Source organism: Ceratotherium simum, chromosome 14 (assembly GCF_057802395.1).
Source record: "Ceratotherium simum simum isolate JZ-2026a chromosome 14, ASM5780239v1, whole genome shotgun sequence".
Taxonomy (NCBI): Eukaryota; Metazoa; Chordata; class Mammalia; order Perissodactyla; family Rhinocerotidae; genus Ceratotherium; species Ceratotherium simum.
Genome location: NC_141913.1, coordinates 13,260,819 through 13,282,151, shown reverse-complemented (window position 1 = coordinate 13,282,151; position 21,333 = coordinate 13,260,819). Strand labels below are relative to the sequence as shown.

The 21,333-nt window shown below is 36.8% G+C and overlaps 1 protein-coding gene across 1 annotated transcript in view; it reads left to right on the top strand.

The window, feature by feature from the left end:
* MYOM1 (myomesin 1) overlaps positions 1-21,333 on the top strand; it is a 137,899-nt gene that overhangs the window by 71,842 nt on the left and 44,724 nt on the right. The window contains exons 16-21 of the mRNA XM_004421019.3: positions 5,632-5,815; positions 6,298-6,472; positions 8,550-8,671; positions 9,867-10,154; positions 12,062-12,258; positions 20,768-20,894. Coding sequence (XP_004421076.2) covers positions 5,632-5,815; positions 6,298-6,472; positions 8,550-8,671; positions 9,867-10,154; positions 12,062-12,258; positions 20,768-20,894 — 1,093 coding nt within the window. The remainder of the gene's footprint in view (positions 1-5,631; positions 5,816-6,297; positions 6,473-8,549; positions 8,672-9,866; positions 10,155-12,061; positions 12,259-20,767; positions 20,895-21,333) is intronic.

The window sequence follows — 21,333 nt, the reverse complement described above, 5'->3', positions numbered from 1 at the left end:
TGTCTCCCTTGCTGTAGTAATGGCTTTTCATCCGTCTTTCATGTGTCTTTCTGCAGTAGGGAATGAACATCAATGAGGGTAGATGGGTGAAAGGAATAGAAGTTACAATACTTTCTAATGCCTGAGAAAATTGAAGAGGGAAAGTCCTCACATGCTGCCTCACGCTTGGCGAGCACTACTCTAAGTGCAGGTGGTGGGGTGGGGCCAGGGATGACAAAACAACATAAGATATTGGCTGGTTCTTTCCCTGAATTATCTTACAATTATATGGTAATTATATTATGTTAGAGAGGGCAGCATACAATGAAGGCCTCAAATGCATGGAATGATGACAATTATGTGGAATCTATCATATACCCACATTTGAGGAGAGTTCTAATAAGTATTTATGCCCAGAAAATGGAGAAGAGCCAAGACCTGGACAGGACATTATTTGGGGGAACTGCCTCAGCTGCAAGTGCAGACACATAGGGGAACCCACCAGGCAAGGCATGGGGCTTAAGGGGTGGAAGAAGTCCTTGGCTAACAGGATAATTGCTAGTGGTAAAGGACATTTAAAGAGAATTTGCCTAACATGTGGTTCAACTCTTATACGTTGTTGGTGGGAAAGTAAATTGGTCCAACCACTACGGAAAACAATATGGAGTTTCCACAAAAAATGAAAAATAGATCTACCATGTGATCCAGCAATTCCACTTCTGAGTATTTATCCAAAGGAAATGAAAACAGGATTTAAAGGAAGCCCCCAGGGAAAGATGTCAGATATTGGCTATGTTAAAAGGGAAAGTCCAGAGATAAGGACACTGACTTCACAAGTAGTACTGGAGGAAACTCAACATCCTCAAAAAATACATGGCCTGGGGGTGGGAGGAGGAGGGAGATGAAAAAACAATTTTCCACAAGATATATGCACTCCCATGTTTATCACGTTATTCATAATAGCCAAGATATGGAAACAACCCAAATGCCCACCAACAGATGAACAGATAAAAAAGGTGTGGTACATATATGCAATGGAATATTATTCAGCCACGAGAAAGGAGGATATTCTCCTACTTGCAACAACGTGGATGGACATTAGACATTATGCTAAGTGAGATAAGTCAGACAGAGAAAGACAAGTAATGTATGGTATCACTTATATGTGGAATCTAAAAATTCGAACCTGTAAAAAACAGAGAGTAAAATGGTGGTTACCAGAAGATTGGGGGTGGGGCGATAAGAGTAATAGTGTTTAAGGATACAAACTTAGGGCCGGCCCCATGGCTTAGCGGTTAAGTGCGCGCACTCCGCTGCTGGCGGCCCGGGTTCGGATCTTGGGAGTGCACCAATGCACCGCTTCTCCGGCCATGCTGAGGCCGAGTCCCACATACAGCAACTAGAAGGATGTGCAGCTATGACATACAACTATCTACTGGGGCTTTGGGGGAAAAAATAAATAAATAAATAAATAATTAAGGATACAAACTTGTAACGAATAGTAAGTAAGCCATGGAGATCTAATGCGCAGTATAATGAATATAGGCAATGATATTGTACTATAATTATGTAATGTAAGTATTGCTCCATTGGCAATCATATTACAATATGCAAATGTATCAAAGTAACATGTTGTACACCTTAAACTTACACAATGTTACATGTCAAATTCACTCAACAAAAATAAATAAAATGAGGTTCAAAATCCATTTGTTAGGAAAGTTTTGATTAGAATATAATTGAAAAAAATGAAACGAAAGTAATTTTATTTTATCTTATATGTTAGAACATTTACATTTTTATTGGCAGCTATGCACCATTTTTTTAGAACAATAAATGAAATAGGTGTTTGTACTTTTTTGAATATTTTATTTTTTTACAATACAGTATTATTAACTATAGTCACAATGCTGTATATTCCATTCCATGAATTATTTGTTTTATAACTGAAATTTGTACCTTTTGACCCCCTTCAGCCATTTTGCCCATCCTCCTGCCTCTGGCAACCACCAATCTGTTCTCTGTATGTATGAGTTCAGGTTTTTTTGGGTTTTTTTTGGTTTGTTTTTAGATTCCACGTATAAATGAGATCGTACAGTATTTGTCTTTGTCTGACAGTTTTTATAAAATTGTGCAATAGCTTGAAAGTATCATTTACTTTACATTTTACTTTCATATCAAAATCCTAGAAAAGGTCTTTTTTTTTTGCAAAAATATTATGGAGCACAATTAATTTTCCTAAAAGCCTCTCTCTTTTATCCTTAATGCTATTCTGATTATTCAATTTTAGAACACTTGTGGGGCCACCTTCCCTGACAATTATTACAAGAGAATAGATAGCATAGGTATAAGGTGTGTGCAAACCTGCGCAATTTAGGTAAAAACATAAAAGCAATATACAACTATTTTTATGGCCTTTTAATTATTTCAAATCAGTGGCTCTTGAGAAAATTATACTGGATTGAAAATGCTAGGGTCTGCGGTTTCCTTTTATTTATTACTTTTCTTTGATAAGGATGTTTAGTTCATGTCTTTGAGGAGCATGCCTCACTTCCTTCTTATTGCTAGCAAATTGGTAACAATAAATGGATCATCTTTCAGCATGCTATACGGACATCTTCCAAGAGACTCTGATTTTACCAAAATAATATTAAAAATTTATATCTTTATTAATTTTTTTATTTTCTAGATATTAGCCTCAAATAAAATATAACTTGAGTAGCATTCTCAGTTTTTAAAGAAAATTTTTCTGAATTTTTTTTAATAGAGGGCAAGAATAGAGTGATAAATGTTCACTTCCTGGTGTGTTTAATATACACCCCCACTGAATCTTTTTGAAACACTCCACAGGAAGAGAGTTCTGAATAAGCTCTGTGACAGTAACTACCATCTTTCCTATAATAATGACACAGTAACAACCTACTACTGAAGCATTTTCTTCAGATGAGTCAACTTTGGTTTCTGTTGAACATTTCCTCTGGTCACATAAAATCTAATTTCTCCAGAAAGGTCTGTAACTTCCCTAGACCTAAATACATGAGTCTTGATTAAAAGTTTAAGTATTCTTCTACCAACGTGTCTATTAGTATGGAACAGAGAGGACATTTAAGGGTGCAGCATGGGTAGGGAGGCCTGTTCAGGCACAGCCGATACATACAACACGCCCAAGATGTTGAAGTGTTGGGGGAGCAGAACACGTCCGGAGACCTGGGGCACATTTACAGAACTATCCAAATGTCAAACCGTTCCCCCGAGCTGAGTCTCAAATTATTTCTGATGAACCACTTCTAATAACGTCGACCTTTCTATAGGGAAATGTTTCACATGCTTGTCGTGTGGCGAGTTTCCATCCCCAGAATGTTCACACCCATGGCAGTATTGCCTTTTCAGTTATCCCCGTGTTTACGCTTCTTCATGGAACTTTTTACCTAGGATTTGCGTGCACATAAAGTATGAGCTTGCCTTTCGTGGCTCGAGGCTTACAACCAGTTGCACAATGTCCATGAGCCCTGAAATGGTTGAAATTGAGGAATTTATTAGCAAGGGAATCAGATGAATCAAGTCTCCACACTCCCAGCCCCCTATCCTACTGTGTTCTTTTTAGCCCAAAACTTTTTCATTAGTTGTCATACGTCTTGGGCTCTTCCACTCATTCCCCTATCAAAAATCTGATCATGTCAGAGACAAGGATCGTTATCACTTCATAGCTCTCTTTTTGTCAGCAGGAATGAAAATAGCTGATGTTTACTATGGACCATGTTCTAAGTACTCGACACATGTTAACCCACTTAATTCTTACAATATCCCTTTGAGGGAAACACTTATTTTCATCATGCCTATTTTGTAGAGGAGGAAATTAAGGCATTGATGGGGTATATAATTTGCCCAAGGTCCTACAGCTACTAAGAGGCAGAGCTAGGATTTGAACCTGGGCAATCTGGCTCAGGTCCGTATATCCAACTATTACACTTTGCTATCTTTCAATGTTCTCAAACCTAACTCTTCTCTGGAGCTTTGATAACCGCACAATACTACTCCACAACACCTGCTTCCGAGCGTAGTTGAAAGGATTAGAGAGTGACAATGGCATATGAAGTTCTTGGCACAGTGAAAGGCAGCTATTGTTTTAATTATGAAAGTATAAATGACTGATAATTGCTTATGTGTTCCCCAGGGGAGAATATGTCAAAATGAATCGAAGCCATAAACTAAAGGATTAAAGGTCTGGGAGAATTTTGTCTTCAGTGGACAGCAGGTTGATGCTTTAGGGAGAATTTATCCTCTCTACCCTCCCACGCACAACTGACACATTGTCACATAAGGCACTGCAAGGGACTTCAGAGGTTACCTTGTCAAATTTTCTTATTTTACAGATAATAAAACTGAAACCAAGAGCTCTCATGTGACTTTCCCAAGGTCGTGTAGTTCATTATTGACAAAGCTAGGACCAGAATCGATGCTTCTAGGTCCTTTTCGCCACACCATATTGCCTCCCATTTCAAGTCGATGAAGATTATGATGAGTGATGTACCGGTAAATTTATATTCCATAGACTGTATCATCCTTGACAGCTGGTCGGTCTATCACAAGGTTTGGATTTCTGAAAAAGTCTCTTGAAACTGTTCAAAAGTTCTGTAGCAAAATCACTCGTGCTGACCTTGACAGGGTCAAAAATTAGAATAGGAGGGAGAAGGATTACTGAAGACTGCCAATAGTTTTCTTATTAGACTATTCTCTATCAAAGCTCGGTTTTACTCTCACATCCTTCTTTCAAGGATTTCAAAGCTGCTCTAGATCATTTTAATTCTAAGAATAGAATCTGTTTAGTTTTTCCCATCATTTATTCTAAAATATGGGCTAGAAAAAAAGAATATTTTCTTTATCTTTTACAAACTTCATCCCTTCATTCATTCAGAAAAATTTATTCATTCAGAAAAAAAATTGTTGATTATCTACTATGTGCCAGATACAATTCTAGGCTCTGGGGTATAGCAGTGAACAAGACAGCTCCCTGAACTCATTTCGTTGGAATTTACTTTCCAGTGGAGGAGATGACAAATAAATAATTTAATTTCAAATAGTGATAAGTGTTTTGAAGAAAAATAAAGCAGGGTAAGCGACAGAAAGTGATGGGAAAGGAGCAAAGAACTCTTAGATTGGTGATGGGGAGGGAGTAACCAAGGAAGCCTTTCTGAGGAGGTGATATTTGAGCATAGACCTGAACGATGTTATGAGTCACTAAACAACATTCAAAATAATAAAGTTTATAACAATGAAATGAAAGTTTAAGTAACTAACCTAACATATTAAATTTAATTACCCACACTAAGAATTAGAAAAGATCTGATCCCAAACTATCTTCTAAATAAATTAAGGACTTTTGTAAGTAACTCAGTGACCTTATTTAGTTAATAAAGGAAGTGAAGTATTAAAGTTGCATGTTTGTCCAACAGTACAAAGCCATATTTGGATTTAGACAATCCTATGGACTTCAGATGCTTCATTCCCCATTTCCTCCACATCTCTTCTCCAGTCCAACTCGAATAACAGTTAATAGTTTGTTGGCAGGTAAATAAAGCTGCAAGATGCCTGGCCTAGAGTTCCCATTTATCCTTGCTGTGCTTTCAATGGGTTTCACTGTTCTGGCTGCAGTGTGACGCAGAGACAGAGAACTGGCAGCGGGTGAACACGGAGCTCCCTGTGAAGTCTCCCCGCTTTGCTCTGTTCGACTTGGCCGAGGGGAAATCCTACCGTTTCCGCGTCCGCTGTTCTAATTCAGCAGGAGTTGGTGAGCCCTCAGAGGCAACAGAAGTGACTGTGGTAGGGGACAAACTTGGTAAGTATAAAGTTTGGTTGAGCAACTGTAAACTTATTTTACTTCAATTCAGGAGAAAATCCAAAGCAAGAATCTCATTAGAATATATATGTATACATGCAGAAGTCAAAATGGTGACATCCTTCTTTCATATTATAAATTTAATTGATGACTCTACTTGACTAATACATTAAACAAAAACATTGTTATGAATTACAAAGTTATGAAAAGTAAACTTATCCAGGCGTTTCAGCAGTACTGGTAATGTATTTTTTCTGGAGTGGGTTGATATGTTCATGGGTGTTTAGTTTTTCATTATGCTCCCAAACTAACATATTTACTTTTTAATTTTCTACCTTAACAAATCTATTATAAAATAAAGCAACTGCATGTTTGACATGATTATTTGTATAAAATATATATGTTTGTGTGTCTGTGCATATGTGATAAGCATGAATTTTTAAAACCACCTGAGTTTGATCATCATTTTCCTCTTTTCTCAGATATTCCCAAGGCCCCAAGCAATATCATCCCAAGCAGAAACACAGATACGTCAGTGGTAGTTACATGGGAGGAATCCAAGGATGCTAAAGAGCTGGTCGGGTACTACATCGAGTCCAGCGTTGTTGGCTCTGGCAAGTGGGAGCCGTGCAACAACAACCCAGTGAAGGGCTCACGGTAACCTCACGTGTGTGTATACTGGGGGGGACCTTCTGACCCTAGAGCCACAGAGGCTGCCAAGAGGAAACATAGCCGAGGACCCATACAGCAATACAAACATCCAGTGGACGGAGACTGTTTTTAAACATTATACTTTAAATATCCTAATGAATTTACAATTAAACATAAAAGTTTACTTATGATTTCCATAATGCCAGCTATGATAAGAGTTCATTTTATGGCTTTTTTCTGGTTCTTTTCCTTTATGCTATTTGTCCTTTTTACCCCTCTGTTCTGGTGTTTAATATCCAATGTGATACTAGCTTCCAAGAATCTAATAGGCTCTAGCTAACATAAATTACCTAGGCATTTTAAATGAACAGAAAAAAGTATCACCATTTTACAAATTCTGAATATCAGCATGGTTAAACCCAGTGCTAAGGAGACATAAATAACACCAAAACAAAGGCATTCAGGATACTTTGCCACCTCTTTGTATTTGCTTCTAATGTGGGGAGGTTTATTTTTTCTTGCTTTCAAATATTTTATCAACCAGCTGTGCAAGTTGATGGTGAATTCTGGCCTGCACCCAAACTCTGAGCCTCTTTTGATTTAGGACAGTCTGAGAGGGGATCTGCCCCTAAAAATTGTCTTGTTAAACAGTCTCGTTAAGCACCTTCTGGTTTGACCACTTCTAAGTCCAAGGACCCTCACAGGATGAGTTGGTTCTTTTGCAGAATATGAGAGAATAGAGACAAACCAATTAATGGGAGAAGGCAATGTGTTTTGCAAGAGATCATTTGGCCTGTTTGTGGATCTCAACTTTTACTCTGGGTTCCCAACATTTTCCTAGAACTATTTAGAAACATTCACAGAGGGTAGGCAGAGTCTGTTTTTCCACAAACGTTTGGGAGCTGCTCAAAGGCAGGTGCCATTTTTTATTCTTCTTAGTATTCACAATACCTAGCTCAGTGTCTGGAACACTGAAGCACTCAATAAATATCACTGAACTGAGCTGACCTGAGGGATTGGCCTAAATTATGGCTGACTTTATTAAATATTCCAACATGCTAATAGTCATAGAGTCCTTAGCAGACCTGTTATTTCCTCTCATTACAGTCCTTAAGAGGGATTAAAATGTTACAGTGATTCATGAAACAGCTATGTATAGCCATAATAGCCATTAAAGAGTGAGGTTGTTGTATGTGTGAAACTGCCCATGGATTTACACCTCTTTATTGGAGCCTTATATCTCAATGGTAATTCTGGAGTCCATTTTTCACCTTATTTTCAGATTGTAGTGTTATTTCTCGAGTAATTGTACCTTCCCTGGCAGGCAGGGAGGCAGTGACTAGGCCTCTGTGACAAGGAGCAGCCAATGCCTTATAGCCATAAGGATATACCTGAAATAGCCATTAATAATGTTATTAATACTATCTATTATTTATTAAATGCCTCCTATATGCCAGGCCCTATAATAGGTACTGTAAATACTTTATGGCCAATCTTTACACAAAAACTATTATGTATCCATTATTATCCCCATTTTACTGATGAGCACACAGAGGCTCAGAAAGGTTAAGGTACTTATTCAGGGGAAAACCAGGACTCCTCACTGACAGAGTGAGTTTAAAAAATTGCCTTAGTTGCCTTCTTGTCTGAAGTACATGTTACCTGGATCTCTCTACATTTTCTTCCTTTTAAAAAGTGAATCATTTTCATAAAGCCAGATCATTCAGTTAAGCTAACAATTATCTTCTCTAATTTTCCTCCTAGGAAAGTGTTTTTTTTCCAATTTTATTGAGAAATAACTGACATAAATGACTGTATAAGTTTAAGGCATACAGCATGATGGTTTGATTTACATATATTGTGAAATGATTACCACAATAGGTTCACTAACATCCATCTTCTCATATAGATACAATAAAAAGAAAAGAAAAAGGAAACAAATTTTCTCCTTGTGATGAGAACTCTTAGGATTCACTTTCTTACCAACTTTCCTATGTATTACACAACAGTATTAACTATGGTCATCATGTTGTACATTACGCCTCTACCTAGGGAAGCTTTTAAAAACTTTCTTTCCTTTTAGATTTACTTGTCATGGATTGACTACTGGTCAGAGTTATATTTTCCGAGTCAGAGCAGTTAATGCGGCTGGACTTAGCGAATATTCACAGGATTCAGAAGCGATTGAAGTAAAAGCTGCTATTGGTAAGTCCCGTATGCATAACTTTGAAGGAAAAAAATAAATTTTTCTAAGTTACAAAGGAAGATACCATCCTTTCCAGAAATTGTTTCAAGCTTCTAATATTGCTCGATGATTCCATCCTCAGATGATCATTTTTTCTGACTCCAGGTGACATCTAACATTCCATAGCTGTCATTTTACAGATCCTCATCACTTATCCAGATTCTGTGCATCCGTAGCCTTTTCATCTTCACAAGTCCGAGTCTCCTCAAATATTTCCCCTTGCGTGAAACTCCGTTCTAACTTAGTCCTCATCCTGGGAATGTGAAGGGCCATCTGATTCCATGAAGTGGTATATCACCCATAACACAGATCATCTTGTACCTAAAAGCTATTTCATCTGCAACAGAGCCTGGCTTGTTTTCACTAACAGCACATTAACATGCTTTTTATAAATTCCTCTAAAATTTGTGCAAGACATATGTGGTTGCTTAATCATATATTTCATCTCTGCTTGCAAGGTAACTAACAGAATAAAACCAGTAATAAAGTAATTATATGTATGTACATGATATACCTCTCAATCTTAGATAAAGTAGAGAAGGGACCCAAGTAGTTCAGAGCAATAAAAATGAAATCCGTATTATAGTAACACATGTTTAAAGAGAAAGATTATTTAATATCAGTTGTCTTCAGTTAGCATTCCATATTACTTTTTAACATTCCTTGTAATATGGACAATAGTGAACATGTTTATTTGAGGTTGGGAGGTACAGACCATTAATATTTCAGTAGTGTACATAATTCTAACTGTTATGAAATCAGGATCTTTAATGTTATGTCTCTTGTGCACTTTATGTTCTTTTTTCCCTGCATTCTGTTGAATAATAGGGCTTACTCTTTCAAGAAATGTCTGAGATTTGCTTTTTCTTGTATATACTTGGGTTTTGCAAATCAAAATGTTTCCTATTCTGTCTGTGGTTTTTTGTTCTCCTTTCTTCTTTTCCCAGAATATGGAGAAGTTGAAATGTTTCCTTGGAGTAAATTATGTGAAATGTATGCTTTCCATATTTCTTGCAAATCCAAGTGATTTCTGTTAAACCAAGATTGTTTTGTTCTGTTTGTGGTCCTAATGTTTTTCTCTTTGTTCTATTAAATAAGAGCAATTTATACTGTGTCCAGGCTCTAAGGGTTTCTGTTGTTATCTGGTGATTGTAGGGGGAGGAGTGTCTCCAGATGTGTGGCCTGAACTGAATGATACACCTGGTGGACTAACAGACTCCAGGGGAGGCATGCATGAAACCTCCCAGCCAACCTTTAAGAAAGATGCTTTGCTTGGTAGCAAACTTAACAAACCTTCACTACCCAGTAGCTCTCACAACCTGGGCCAAACAGAAGTGAGTAAAGTAAGTGAAACAGTTCAGGAAGAGCTTACCCCATCACCACAGAAAGCAGCTCTTAAGGGGAAAAGTAAGTCTGACCCTCTGAAAAAGAAGAAGGATATAGGTGAGAGTTGAAAGAGTAAAACTGTTCCATGTGTCTCCATCAGTGTCCTCACCTCTCATTGTCTAGATCACATTCTTCCATCTGTGCTCACTTTCATCAATGTTTATTCTTAATTTTATGTGTTTTCAGCTATCCATTTGCAATACTTTTGTCTAACGAGTTATAAAAAGTAATTTTGTATGATCTGGCTTTTTTACAAAATTCGTTGTGCTTAATGACAACAGAATATTTAAAGTAATTTGGTTATAGAGTCTTTTGTGGTTTCTCAGGCAGATACACACCTTTTGCCTCATTTTGCTAAGAGAATTGGAGATGAGAATAGGAAGGATTTGATAATCATGGCTTATGTGAGGTCTTTTGAAATATTCAGGTTCAGTACATGTATAGGAAAAATATTTCACAAAGACATGACATTTTATCAAGATCATAGTTATTAACTTGGGTTGTTCATCCTCAGGTTTTCAAATTACCCTTCACATTTAATTCAAATAAATATAGGTAACATTATCTCTTTGAGTTGCCATGAAAAGTTTAACAGGGTTTTATAGTCACGTATAGCTATATTCTATGATATATGATCCACATTCCCAGAACTGATTTGTTTAAGAGTATTTATCAATAAGTTAAGAATTTTCTGACTGGGATATTTGATACTTGTGGCTTATGTATTCTAAGAGACGATGTCTTCCTTATCAAATAAAAATAAATGATAAGCATATACTGATAAATTATAACATGCCTCTCATCCATCCCTTATTTTTACCCCACCCCCAATTTCTGTCACCTCCTTTATTTTTTTTGAGGAGGTCTTCATTTGTCACTTCAACTCAAGATGAGATGGATATTCATATTCAACATTGCTCTGAAATAGAGAGAAAGAAAGCTTTTTTAAAATGTAAAGAATGAAAGGTTGGTGAGAGCAGGAAAAGAGAAACAAATGTATTTTATCTTAAAAATATTTATTGTTCTGAGAATCTTTTTGAATAAGAATGAATAGTTCCTTTATCTCCGATAATCCAAATAAATATTAAGACAATTCTTTTTAATGTTATCGCATATCTAGATGGATTTCTTTTGACCACCTCACCCTCTTTCTTTATCGAAAACTATAATTTCAGTAGTTGAGTGAAAAGTTGATCAGCAAAGCCACGTAAATGAAGGAACATTTTAAAAATATCCTCCAAATATTTTTCTGTCTAGGCACTAGTAAATACAGTGACAGCTATATAGTATTTTGTGCTATATGAATAATATTCCAACATCAGGTTAAAAATAATGTGACAAAAAGTATTGTATACTAAGAGAAAATCACGTGGCAGATTGTGCCTGTTTTTAAAAACAATTTTTTTAAAGGTGACATTTAGCTGAGCTTCAAAATAAGATTTTTCCCGTGTGCAGGCCAAATCTGTATAACTGTAAGGTCTCGCAAGGAGACGTGTGCCTGAATGGTGAAATGCTAACCGTTTGGAAATATATGGAAATTCTCAATAAACGACTTGAGGCAAAAATTGATATACGTATTACCTTTTTTCTCAGGGAGCAAATAAAAATAAAACCACACAAAAAACCAAAAATATACATCTTGGGGAAAATATTTTTTCTTATGGGGGATAGAATCATTTTTTAAGGTATTGCACCATCTTGCTGTTAGTAGTATTTCAAAATTTATTCCTCCCTGGAAGTGGAGGGCAGGTTCTTTTTATCTTTGGAATAATAATTGCAGTGCACTTTTTGCTGTGTGTCAATTTTTCTTCTCATACACCAAATCAGATGCCAAGTTACTGATCAATGTCACATTTTACTTTTATACTGCAAGACCTAGTGCCCTTATGCATGGCACCAATAAAATGAGTTAAATGTATGTAGATGCATTTCTGCCTACTCACTAGCTATTCATATTGCAACAGCGGCACCATCTCCACCCTATGATATCACTTGTCTTGAAAGTTTTCGTGACTCAATGGTTCTTGGATGGAAGCAACCAGATAAGACTGGAGGGGCTGAAATTACTGGCTATTATGTGAACTATCGCGAGGTAGTTGACGGGGTACCAGGAAGATGGAGAGAAGCCAACATCAAAGCTGTCAGTGATGAGGCATATAAGGTAAGCGTAGACCTTCTGTAGTGCAGAGTGTCATATGTATGATGACACACTCTCATGCACACACATGCACACGCCCAGCATCTTGTAAATGATTTATGTCATTTCTCCAGTGTCCATTGCCTGCAATGACATGACTTTTGTGAAAAATATAAAAAGATAAATAGAATAGTTTGGCTGACCGGGCAGGATGTATATTTTCTGATTCGTACACAGAAACATACTTTTCTTCGAATATTTACTATGAAATGTATACTTACTGTGAAAACTGTTTCTTACAAAAATTAACTTACAAAATATCTGTAATCAATATGCTACTAGCTTCAAGAGTCTCAAAATCCAAATGACTCTGGATTTTTAACTTTCAATGTCCAAATCACAAAGAATAAAGGGACGTGGGCCTGATAGTAGACTCGGCTTGCCACCTGCGAAGTGTCCTCCGTTATAATGGCTCTGATGGCCGCAAAGGGGTGCTTCACATGTGTTTACCCACATGTTTCCCTCTACATGTATGCCTTCACTGTACAGCCCACCTCAGAGCACCGGAGGGGTCTCGCTGTAGCCATAGTTGATGGCTCCTCTCTTTAGAGCATCATCAGCTAGACCCAAGTCACCATCCCCCAACGCTCACAGAACTCCCACGCCATGAGGGCGAGAGCAGGACAAGGCCCAGGGAAGGGTGCTTTCTCCAACTCAGTGCCATGCTCTTTTAACTTAACACTTAAAATTTATGAAATATCACACACTTAATGAGAATACATAAAACAAAATTGTATTTTTAAGAGTCTTCCATGTTAGTGCATGTAGCTATGACTTCGTTACTGTATGATATTCCATTATATGACCAACTTACAATATACTTTTCCATTCAATTATTGATTGATATTTGGGCATTTTTGCATTCTTAGCTATATCCAACAATATAGCTATGAACATTTTTGTACATGTCTGGTGGCACATATGTGCACTAGTTTCTCTAGGTTATTACCTAAAAGTGGAATTGCTGGGCCAGAGAGTCTTGTTTATCTTCAACTTTACTAGATAATTCTCTGCTGTTTTTCTAGAGTATGAGAATTCCCATTGTTCCACATCTTTCCAACACTTGATATATTCACACTTTGTTTTAACAATCTGGTTGTCAATAAGTCTGAACATCTTTTCCTATGTATACAGTCCATTTTGAAATCTTCCTTTATAACATGCCTGTTCAGAGTTTTTGCCCATTTTTCTAACGGGTTTTCTTATTGACTTGTGAGGTTCTTTGTATATTTTGAGTATAAATCCTTGGTGGCTATGTAAATTGCACATATCTTCTCCCACTGAATGGCTAGTCTTTTCCTCTCCTTATGGTGAACTACTCTAATTTTAGTGTCAAATATATTGTGGTCAGATTTACGAGCATTTGCTTTGTCTTTAGTGATTTCTGTGCCTTTTTTTTTTTTTAAAGAAATCCTTCTAGTTCAGGGATCCTGAAAGCCGTGGTCCCAGCTGTGTGACCTGGGGCCAATCACTTAACATCTCAAGGTGTCATCTTCCTCCTCTGTAAGATGATCTCATATGTCCTTACAGATTGACAATAATATCATTATAAAAAACAAAAAGAAAGAAATGCCTTCTCTGTTCCGAGATCATGGAGATGTTGTACTAGATTATATTCTCAAAGCTTAATAACTTGCCGCCTACATTTAAGTCATTAATTCGCCTATAAATGTTGTGTACAATGTGAAGTAAGGGTCAAAATTCATTTTCCCTCCTATGGATACCCAGTTGTCCCAGCATCATCTGTTGAAAGTTTGTCCTTTTCCACTATTCTGCTAACTCTCTGTATCATATATCAAGTTTCCTTGTATGCATGTGTCTGTTTCTGTGCTCTCTATTCTGTGCTCTCTATCCTGTTCCACTGGTCTGTTTGTCTACCACTGGGCCATTACCACACTGATTTAATTATTATAGCTTTATAGTATATTTGATAACTGGTAGATCAAGTTCTCCGAGTTTTTTCTTATTCTTCCAGGGCTATTCTTAGCCCTTCACACTTTTTTTTTTTTTTCCTGAGGAAGATTTGCCCTACGCTAACATCTTTTGCCAATCTTCCTGTTTTTTTGCTTGAGGAAGATTGTCCCTGAGCTAACATCTGTACCAACCTTCCTCTATTTTGTATGTGGGATGTTGCCACAGCATGGCTGGTGAGTGATGTAGGTCCACACCCAGGATCCAGACCCGCAAACCCTGGCCGCTGAAGTGGAGCGCGCAGAACTTGAACCACTTGGCCACCGGGCCAGCCCCTGCACTTTGACATAAATTGTAGAATTAAATTAAACTAAAATGTATTAGAATTCTAATTGGGATTGCACTGAATCTGTAAATAAATTGAGGAGTAAGTGACATCTTTAAAATATTGAGTCTTACAATCCATGAACGTGATATTTCTCTCCATTTATTTTGATCTTCTTTAAAGTCACTCAATCAAGTTTTATAATTCTCTGCAGAAGACTTGCACATCATTTGTTATTTATTTATAGATACTACATATTTGCAGTGTTATTTTAAATAGTATATTTTTATATCATTTTTTGTTGCTAGAATAGAGAAATATAACTAATTTTTATATATTGATGTTTGCATATCATTGTTATATATAATTTTTTGCTAAATTTTCTTATAATTTCAATGTTACCTATGAGTTCTTTTTGATTCTCTCTATATATAGTCATATCATCTGCAAATGATAGTTTACTTATTCCATTCCAAATTTTATCTTTTGCTTCATTTTCTTACTTTACTTTCTGCCTAGAATCTTTGACACAATATTGAATACAAGTGGTGATGTTGGTAATTCTAGACTTGATCTTTATCTTCAAAGTAAACCTTTCAACATTTCACCACTAAGTATTATACTTGCTATCAGTATTATAAAGACATCTATTATCAGCTAAAGAAAGTTTCCTTCTATTCCTAGTTTGTTGAGAGTTAATTAAAATTATCAAATATATTTTTCTGAATCTATTGAAATGATGATATTTCACATACACAACTTTAATTTTAATGTTGTGTACTCTATTAATTGTCTACTGTTAAAAAACCGTGCATTCCTGGGATAAACCCAACTTGGACATTATGTGTACTCTGTATGTATGCTCCTGGATTTTCTTTGCTAATTATTGTCTAGGATTTTTGCTTCTATGTTCATGAGTGACATTATCCTGAGATATAGAATTAATTTGATACCAATATGTGACAGGGATAGTACAGGAAGGGAAAATCACAGGATAATCCCACTTTATTGATATATAATTCACATATAAAATTCACCCATTTAAAATGTTTCTTTATATATTTTGAAGTGATGCCATTACATGCACCCCAAGTGACTTTCTGTATCACTAACAATACATTTTCCCTTAAAGTCTATGTGGTCTGTTATTCATATAGATACACTGCTTTTCTTTTGGTTGGTGTTTGCATGATATATAGCTTTTCATCCTTTAACTTTCAATCTTTCTGTAACTTTATGCTTTATATGTGTCTCTTAAAAAATAGCATAGAGTTGCATTGTTTTTCCTACCTGACAGTCTTTGTCATTTAACTAGAGTATTTAATGTTACTATTGAGTACTTCTTTTAAAAACCAATCATCTTATTTTGTGCTTTCTATTTATCCTGCCCATTCTGTTTCATTTTTTTCTGTCCTTTCTTGACTACTTTTGAATAGGTTTTTTATTCTTTAATCATTTTCTTTTTGTCCTTATGCTACCTTGAAATCTATAGATTCTGGGTTTCTGTGTTTGTTTCTGGTGGTTGCTCTAGAAATTACAATAAGCAAACTTAACAGACTCTGAAGTTATTTCATTGTTTTACCCTTGCCTCAGAGATATATGAGCCTTGAAATACTTTAACCCATTTACCCTATTCCCAACTTGTATGCTATTGTATGTGTGTATTTTAATTCCTTTGTTAATCCCAAAGCATTGTTATTATTGTTTTGTAGAGTCAATATTTGTTTAGATTTACCTACACATTTAACATTTTATTTGCTTTTAATTCCTCATCTTCAATCTTCCATCTGAGATTACTTTCTTTTTGCTTAAAGTAAATACTTTAGTATTTCCTTTAGTGAGGGTATTCTGAAGGCTAACACTCTTCATTTTTGTTTGTCTGAAAATATCTTTTTTTCTCATTCTCCAAAAATAATTTTTTCCTGGGTAAAACATTATATAATGGTAGTTATTTTCTTTCACTTTGAGGATATAATTCCACTATCTTCTGGCTCATTCTTGCCACTGCCATGTCAGCTTAGTCTGCTTGCTCGTTTGAGAATAATTTGTCTTTTTTCTTGGATAGCTTTTAATATTTTCACTATCTTTTTGGTGTGCTTCAGTTAAAATATTATGTGTTTAGTTACAAGTTTTTTTTAAAAAATGTACCTGCCTAGGATTTAGTGGGGAGGAGGATTTTCAATATATGAGTCGGTTTTTCAGGAAGATCTTTCTGGAAAATTCTAAACCGTTATCTCCTAAAATATTGTTGCTGCTCCATTCTCTCTCCCCCCTTCTCCTGAAACTCTAATTAAACATATGTTTTACATTCTCACTCTATCTTCCATATCTATTAATCACTCTTCTCCCTTTCTCATCCTTGTGTCTTTCTGCACTATGGTCTGTATAATTTCTTCTGACCTTGTATCAGTTTATAAATTCTCTCTTCTTTTGCATCTAATTTCCTGTTAAACACATCAATTATTTTTTTCTTATTTATTTTCCATTTCTTGTAGGTCACATTTTACATATTTTATAATTTCTGTCTCCTCCAGATATTTTAAATTTGTATTTTTTCTTTAAAATATAGTAAGCATAGCTGTTTTTATAATCTATGTCTGGTAATTCCACTATCTAATATCTTTGCAAGTCCGTGTCTGTTATCATTGGTTTTGTAGTCTGGCTCATGGTATCTTGTTTTCTATGCTTGGTTATCCTTGATTGTATGCTGCTCATTGTCCTTAAAATATTATTTGCATGAATAATTTGAGGTCTGGGATGCAGGTACCTTTCTCTGGAGAGGATTTGCATTTGCTTCTGCAAGGTGCCTGGGGATACCACCTGTTCAGTTCTTTCTTAAATCAAGTACAAGGCCTTAATATTTTTGGATAGTCAGGTGATGTGAATTTGCACTGCACATCTGAATGTTTATTTCTGATTCAACTTTAGCCCCAAAGAGTAGAGCTCTTTGGGGTTCCAGCTTAATGTGTAGAGGGTTCCCTTTTTTTTATTGTCTCTTAGCTTGGCTCTGGGCTTTGATTTCCAAATCCCTCTCCTTGCAAGACCATCAAAACCAAAGGTCAAATTTTCCTCTACTGGCAAATATCCCCAAAGCAAAAACCACTTCTGTGTTCCATTTATCTCTCTTTGTTCCATATTTCCCTTCATTCTGGCCTGACAATTCTGTAACATCTTGACACGAATTTGATGCTTTTGAGAAGATTTTTAAACATATTTTTACTTAGTATTTTAAATTTTTTTCAGCTGGAGGATCAATCTGAATAGCCTAGCTCACCATTACCAGAAATAGAAATCCCATGCCAAAACATTTCACCTCAGCCTGGGGTGACCAACTTTTTCAGTTTGCCTGGCACTTTCCTAGTTCTAGCACTAAAGGTCTTGCATCCTTGGAAACCCTGTAGTGTCAGGAAAACTGGAATGGTTGGTCACACTAACAGAGCCCCAAAGCAACCCTGGTACCTGAATAAAGTACTTTCAGATCCAAGGTACCTACATCATGCTTTCCCCTTAATTAAAATAAAATTTCCTTTCTTAAAGGGAATGTGTGTTGTGTGTGTTTAATCAAAAGGGTGTTTATATTATTCTGTTACTATAATACATACCAATTATATTCTACTCATACCCTAAATAACTGGCAAGACAAGCCCTCTTGTCGGAGAACTTATGACTTCATGATCAAATCAGATGTAGACTGGATCATGGATATATAGTTGTCTTGGCTTAAATCATACAATAGATAAACTATGTTAACTCAGCTGGTTCCATCAATACCTCCATTTATAAAGCATTTTTAATGTTCAAAGGATTGTTTATAGTCTACGGATTTTTTCACACTAATATATTCCATTATTTCCACTTTGCAAATATTTTCACATTCATTATTTTATCACATATGTTCACCCTCACAACAACCGAATTCCTACTGAGGGATATAGAAAATATTAGGTCACTCAATATATCTCCTAAAGAGCAGAAACATTATGAGAATTTGAATATTTTGATTCCTAACTTAGAATTCATTTAAGTTTCATATGTACATGCATTAGTTTTCTATTGCTGCATAACGAATCACCACAAACTTTTTGGCTTAAAACTACCCATGTTTGTTATATCACAGTTTCCACGCGTCAGGAGTCTAGGCACGGCTTAGCTGGGTCCTCTGCTCAGGGTCTCACATGATGCAATCTAGGTGTCAGCTGGGCTGCATTCTCATCTGGAGCTTGAGTTCCTCTTCCAAGCTCATTCAGGTTGTTGGCAGACTTCAGTTCTTGCAGCTATAGGTCTGAGGCCCTTGGCTCCTAGAGGCTGCCCTTCTCCAAATGTGAGTGGCTAGGCAGTTTGTAAAATGCCATTTGCTTCTTCGAGGCCATCAAGACAGTGTTTCAGGAAGGGCCCAAACCCCATTTTAGAAGTTCCTATCTGATTAAGTCAGCCCATTGGAAAAACTTACTCTTTCCTCCTGTGTGTTTCTCCTTTACTCTTATACTACTATCACATTCACAACATTTCTCTGACACCAGCTGGGCGTCCTATAATTTACCTCAATTTTGACACTATCTACCTGGAAATAGAATCAGATCCTACAGGTTAAGGGCTCAGTCCCACAAGACGACCCCCACCCCTGCTTCAGATGCCAGTCGAAAGTCCAAGTTGTCACCTATGCTTCTGACTGACTGGCCATAGATCAGAGCTTCCCACGATCTCCTCCTCGGTTCGATTCATTTGCTGAAGTGGCTCACAGAACTCAGAGAAACATTTTACTTACTAGATTACCAGTTTATTATAAAAGGATATAACTCAGGAATAGTCGGATGGAAGAGATGCAAAGGGCAAAGGTATGTGGGAAGGGGCACAGAGCTTCCATGCCCTCTCCAGAGCACCACTCTCCCAGCACCTCCATGTGTTCACCAACCCAGAAGCTCTCCAAACCCTGTTCTTTTGGGGTTTTTATAGAGGCTTAATTACATAGGTATGATTGATTAAATCATTGGCCATTGGTGATTGAACTCAATCTCCATCCCTTCTTCCCACCCTGTAGGTCCGGGGGTGATGCTGAAAGTTTCAACCCTCTAATCACATGATTGGTTCTCCTGACAACCAGCCCCCATCCTTAGGTTACATAGGAGCTTCCCCAAAGTCACTTCATTAACATAACAAAAGACACCTTTGTTCTCATCACTTAGGAAATTCCAAGAGTTTTAGGCGCTCTGTGCCAGGAATGGGGATGAAGACTAAATATATTTTTCTTATTATAAATCACAATATCACAGTCAGGCCCAGCCAGGATAATCTATCTCCCTTTTGATTAACTCAGAATCAACTGATTAGGGATCTTAATTACATCTGAAATACAGTAGTCCCTGCTTATCATCAGAGGATACATTCCAAGACCCCCAGTGGATGTCTGAAACCAAGGATAGTACCAAACCCTATATACTATGTTTTTCCCTATACACATCTGAGGTGTGACAGCAAAACTAGCACAAATTTTTTTCCTTCTTTACAATTTTGTGGATAGAAGATTCATTCTTACTGTAAATCTTAGCAACCTCAGCATGTGATTTTTTTCTTTCCTTATTAAGTGGAGAACATTCACCTTTACACTTAAAGGAAGCACTTTATGGATTCTCTTTGGTGTATCCAAATTGCCAGCATTACCAGTCTTGCACTTTAGGGCCATTATTAGGTAAAATAAGGGTTACTTGAACACAAGCATTGCAATACCGAGACAGTCGATCTGATAACTGAGATGGCTACTAAGTGACTAAAGAGCTGTAGCATATACAGTGTGGATACGCTGGACAAAGGGATGATTCATGTCCTGGGTGGGACGGAGTGGAATGACATGAGATTTCATCATGCTACTCAGAATGCCCACAATTTAAAATTTGTGAATTATTTGTGGAATTTTTTATTTAATATTTTCGGACTACAGTTGACCACAGGTAACTGAAACCATGGAAAGCAAAACTGTGGGTAAGCGGGGACTACTGTATCCCTCCTTTTTTTGCCATATGACGTAAAACAATCACAGGACTGATATGCTAGTACCCTTGCCATATTCTGTTGGCTAGAAGCAGGTTACAGGTTTCACCCACACTCAAGGGGAGGAGATTACAGAAACTTATGACTCATTGAGGATCACCCTAGAGTGTGTCCAACACAGGAGATAATGTTGAACAACTAGAAAAGACAAACCTGGAACGTTCACTATGTATGATATTGTCCATGTTGCAGATTAGCAACTTGAAAGAAAACATGGTGTATCAGTTCCAAGTGGCTGCCATGAACATCGCTGGATTGGGAGTGCCCTCAGCAGTGAGCGAATGCTTCAAATGTGAAGAGTGGACCATTGCTGTTCCAGGTAAACCGTGAAAACTGTGTGGCTCACTGAGGTTCAGAGTTTCTTCCAACAGAACCTACAACCTAGAACTAAATTTAAGTGCTACATAGGCAACTTCTAAGGGAAACGAATTCTCTTGCCCCCTCATGTTTATGTAAAATATTTTTACAATACTGTTAAATAATAGGTGCCCATGTAAAACTGAATATAAATTTCTTATGCTTATATTCCAAATATGTCCTAGAGCCCCAATAGCTTAGCCTCTGCATGAAGTAGGATTGACAGAAGCACACAGTGTGAGTGCCACATGATCATTTAAAAGGAACTCCAATTTTTGCTTGTGCTTCTTAAAGTCCATTAACGGGCATCCCATTCATATCCCTCAGCAAAATTTCTCAAAAAACTTCTTCCTGCACTTCCTAGTTCTCATGCATTCTCCCACTGCTCTGGAGCCTCTCAT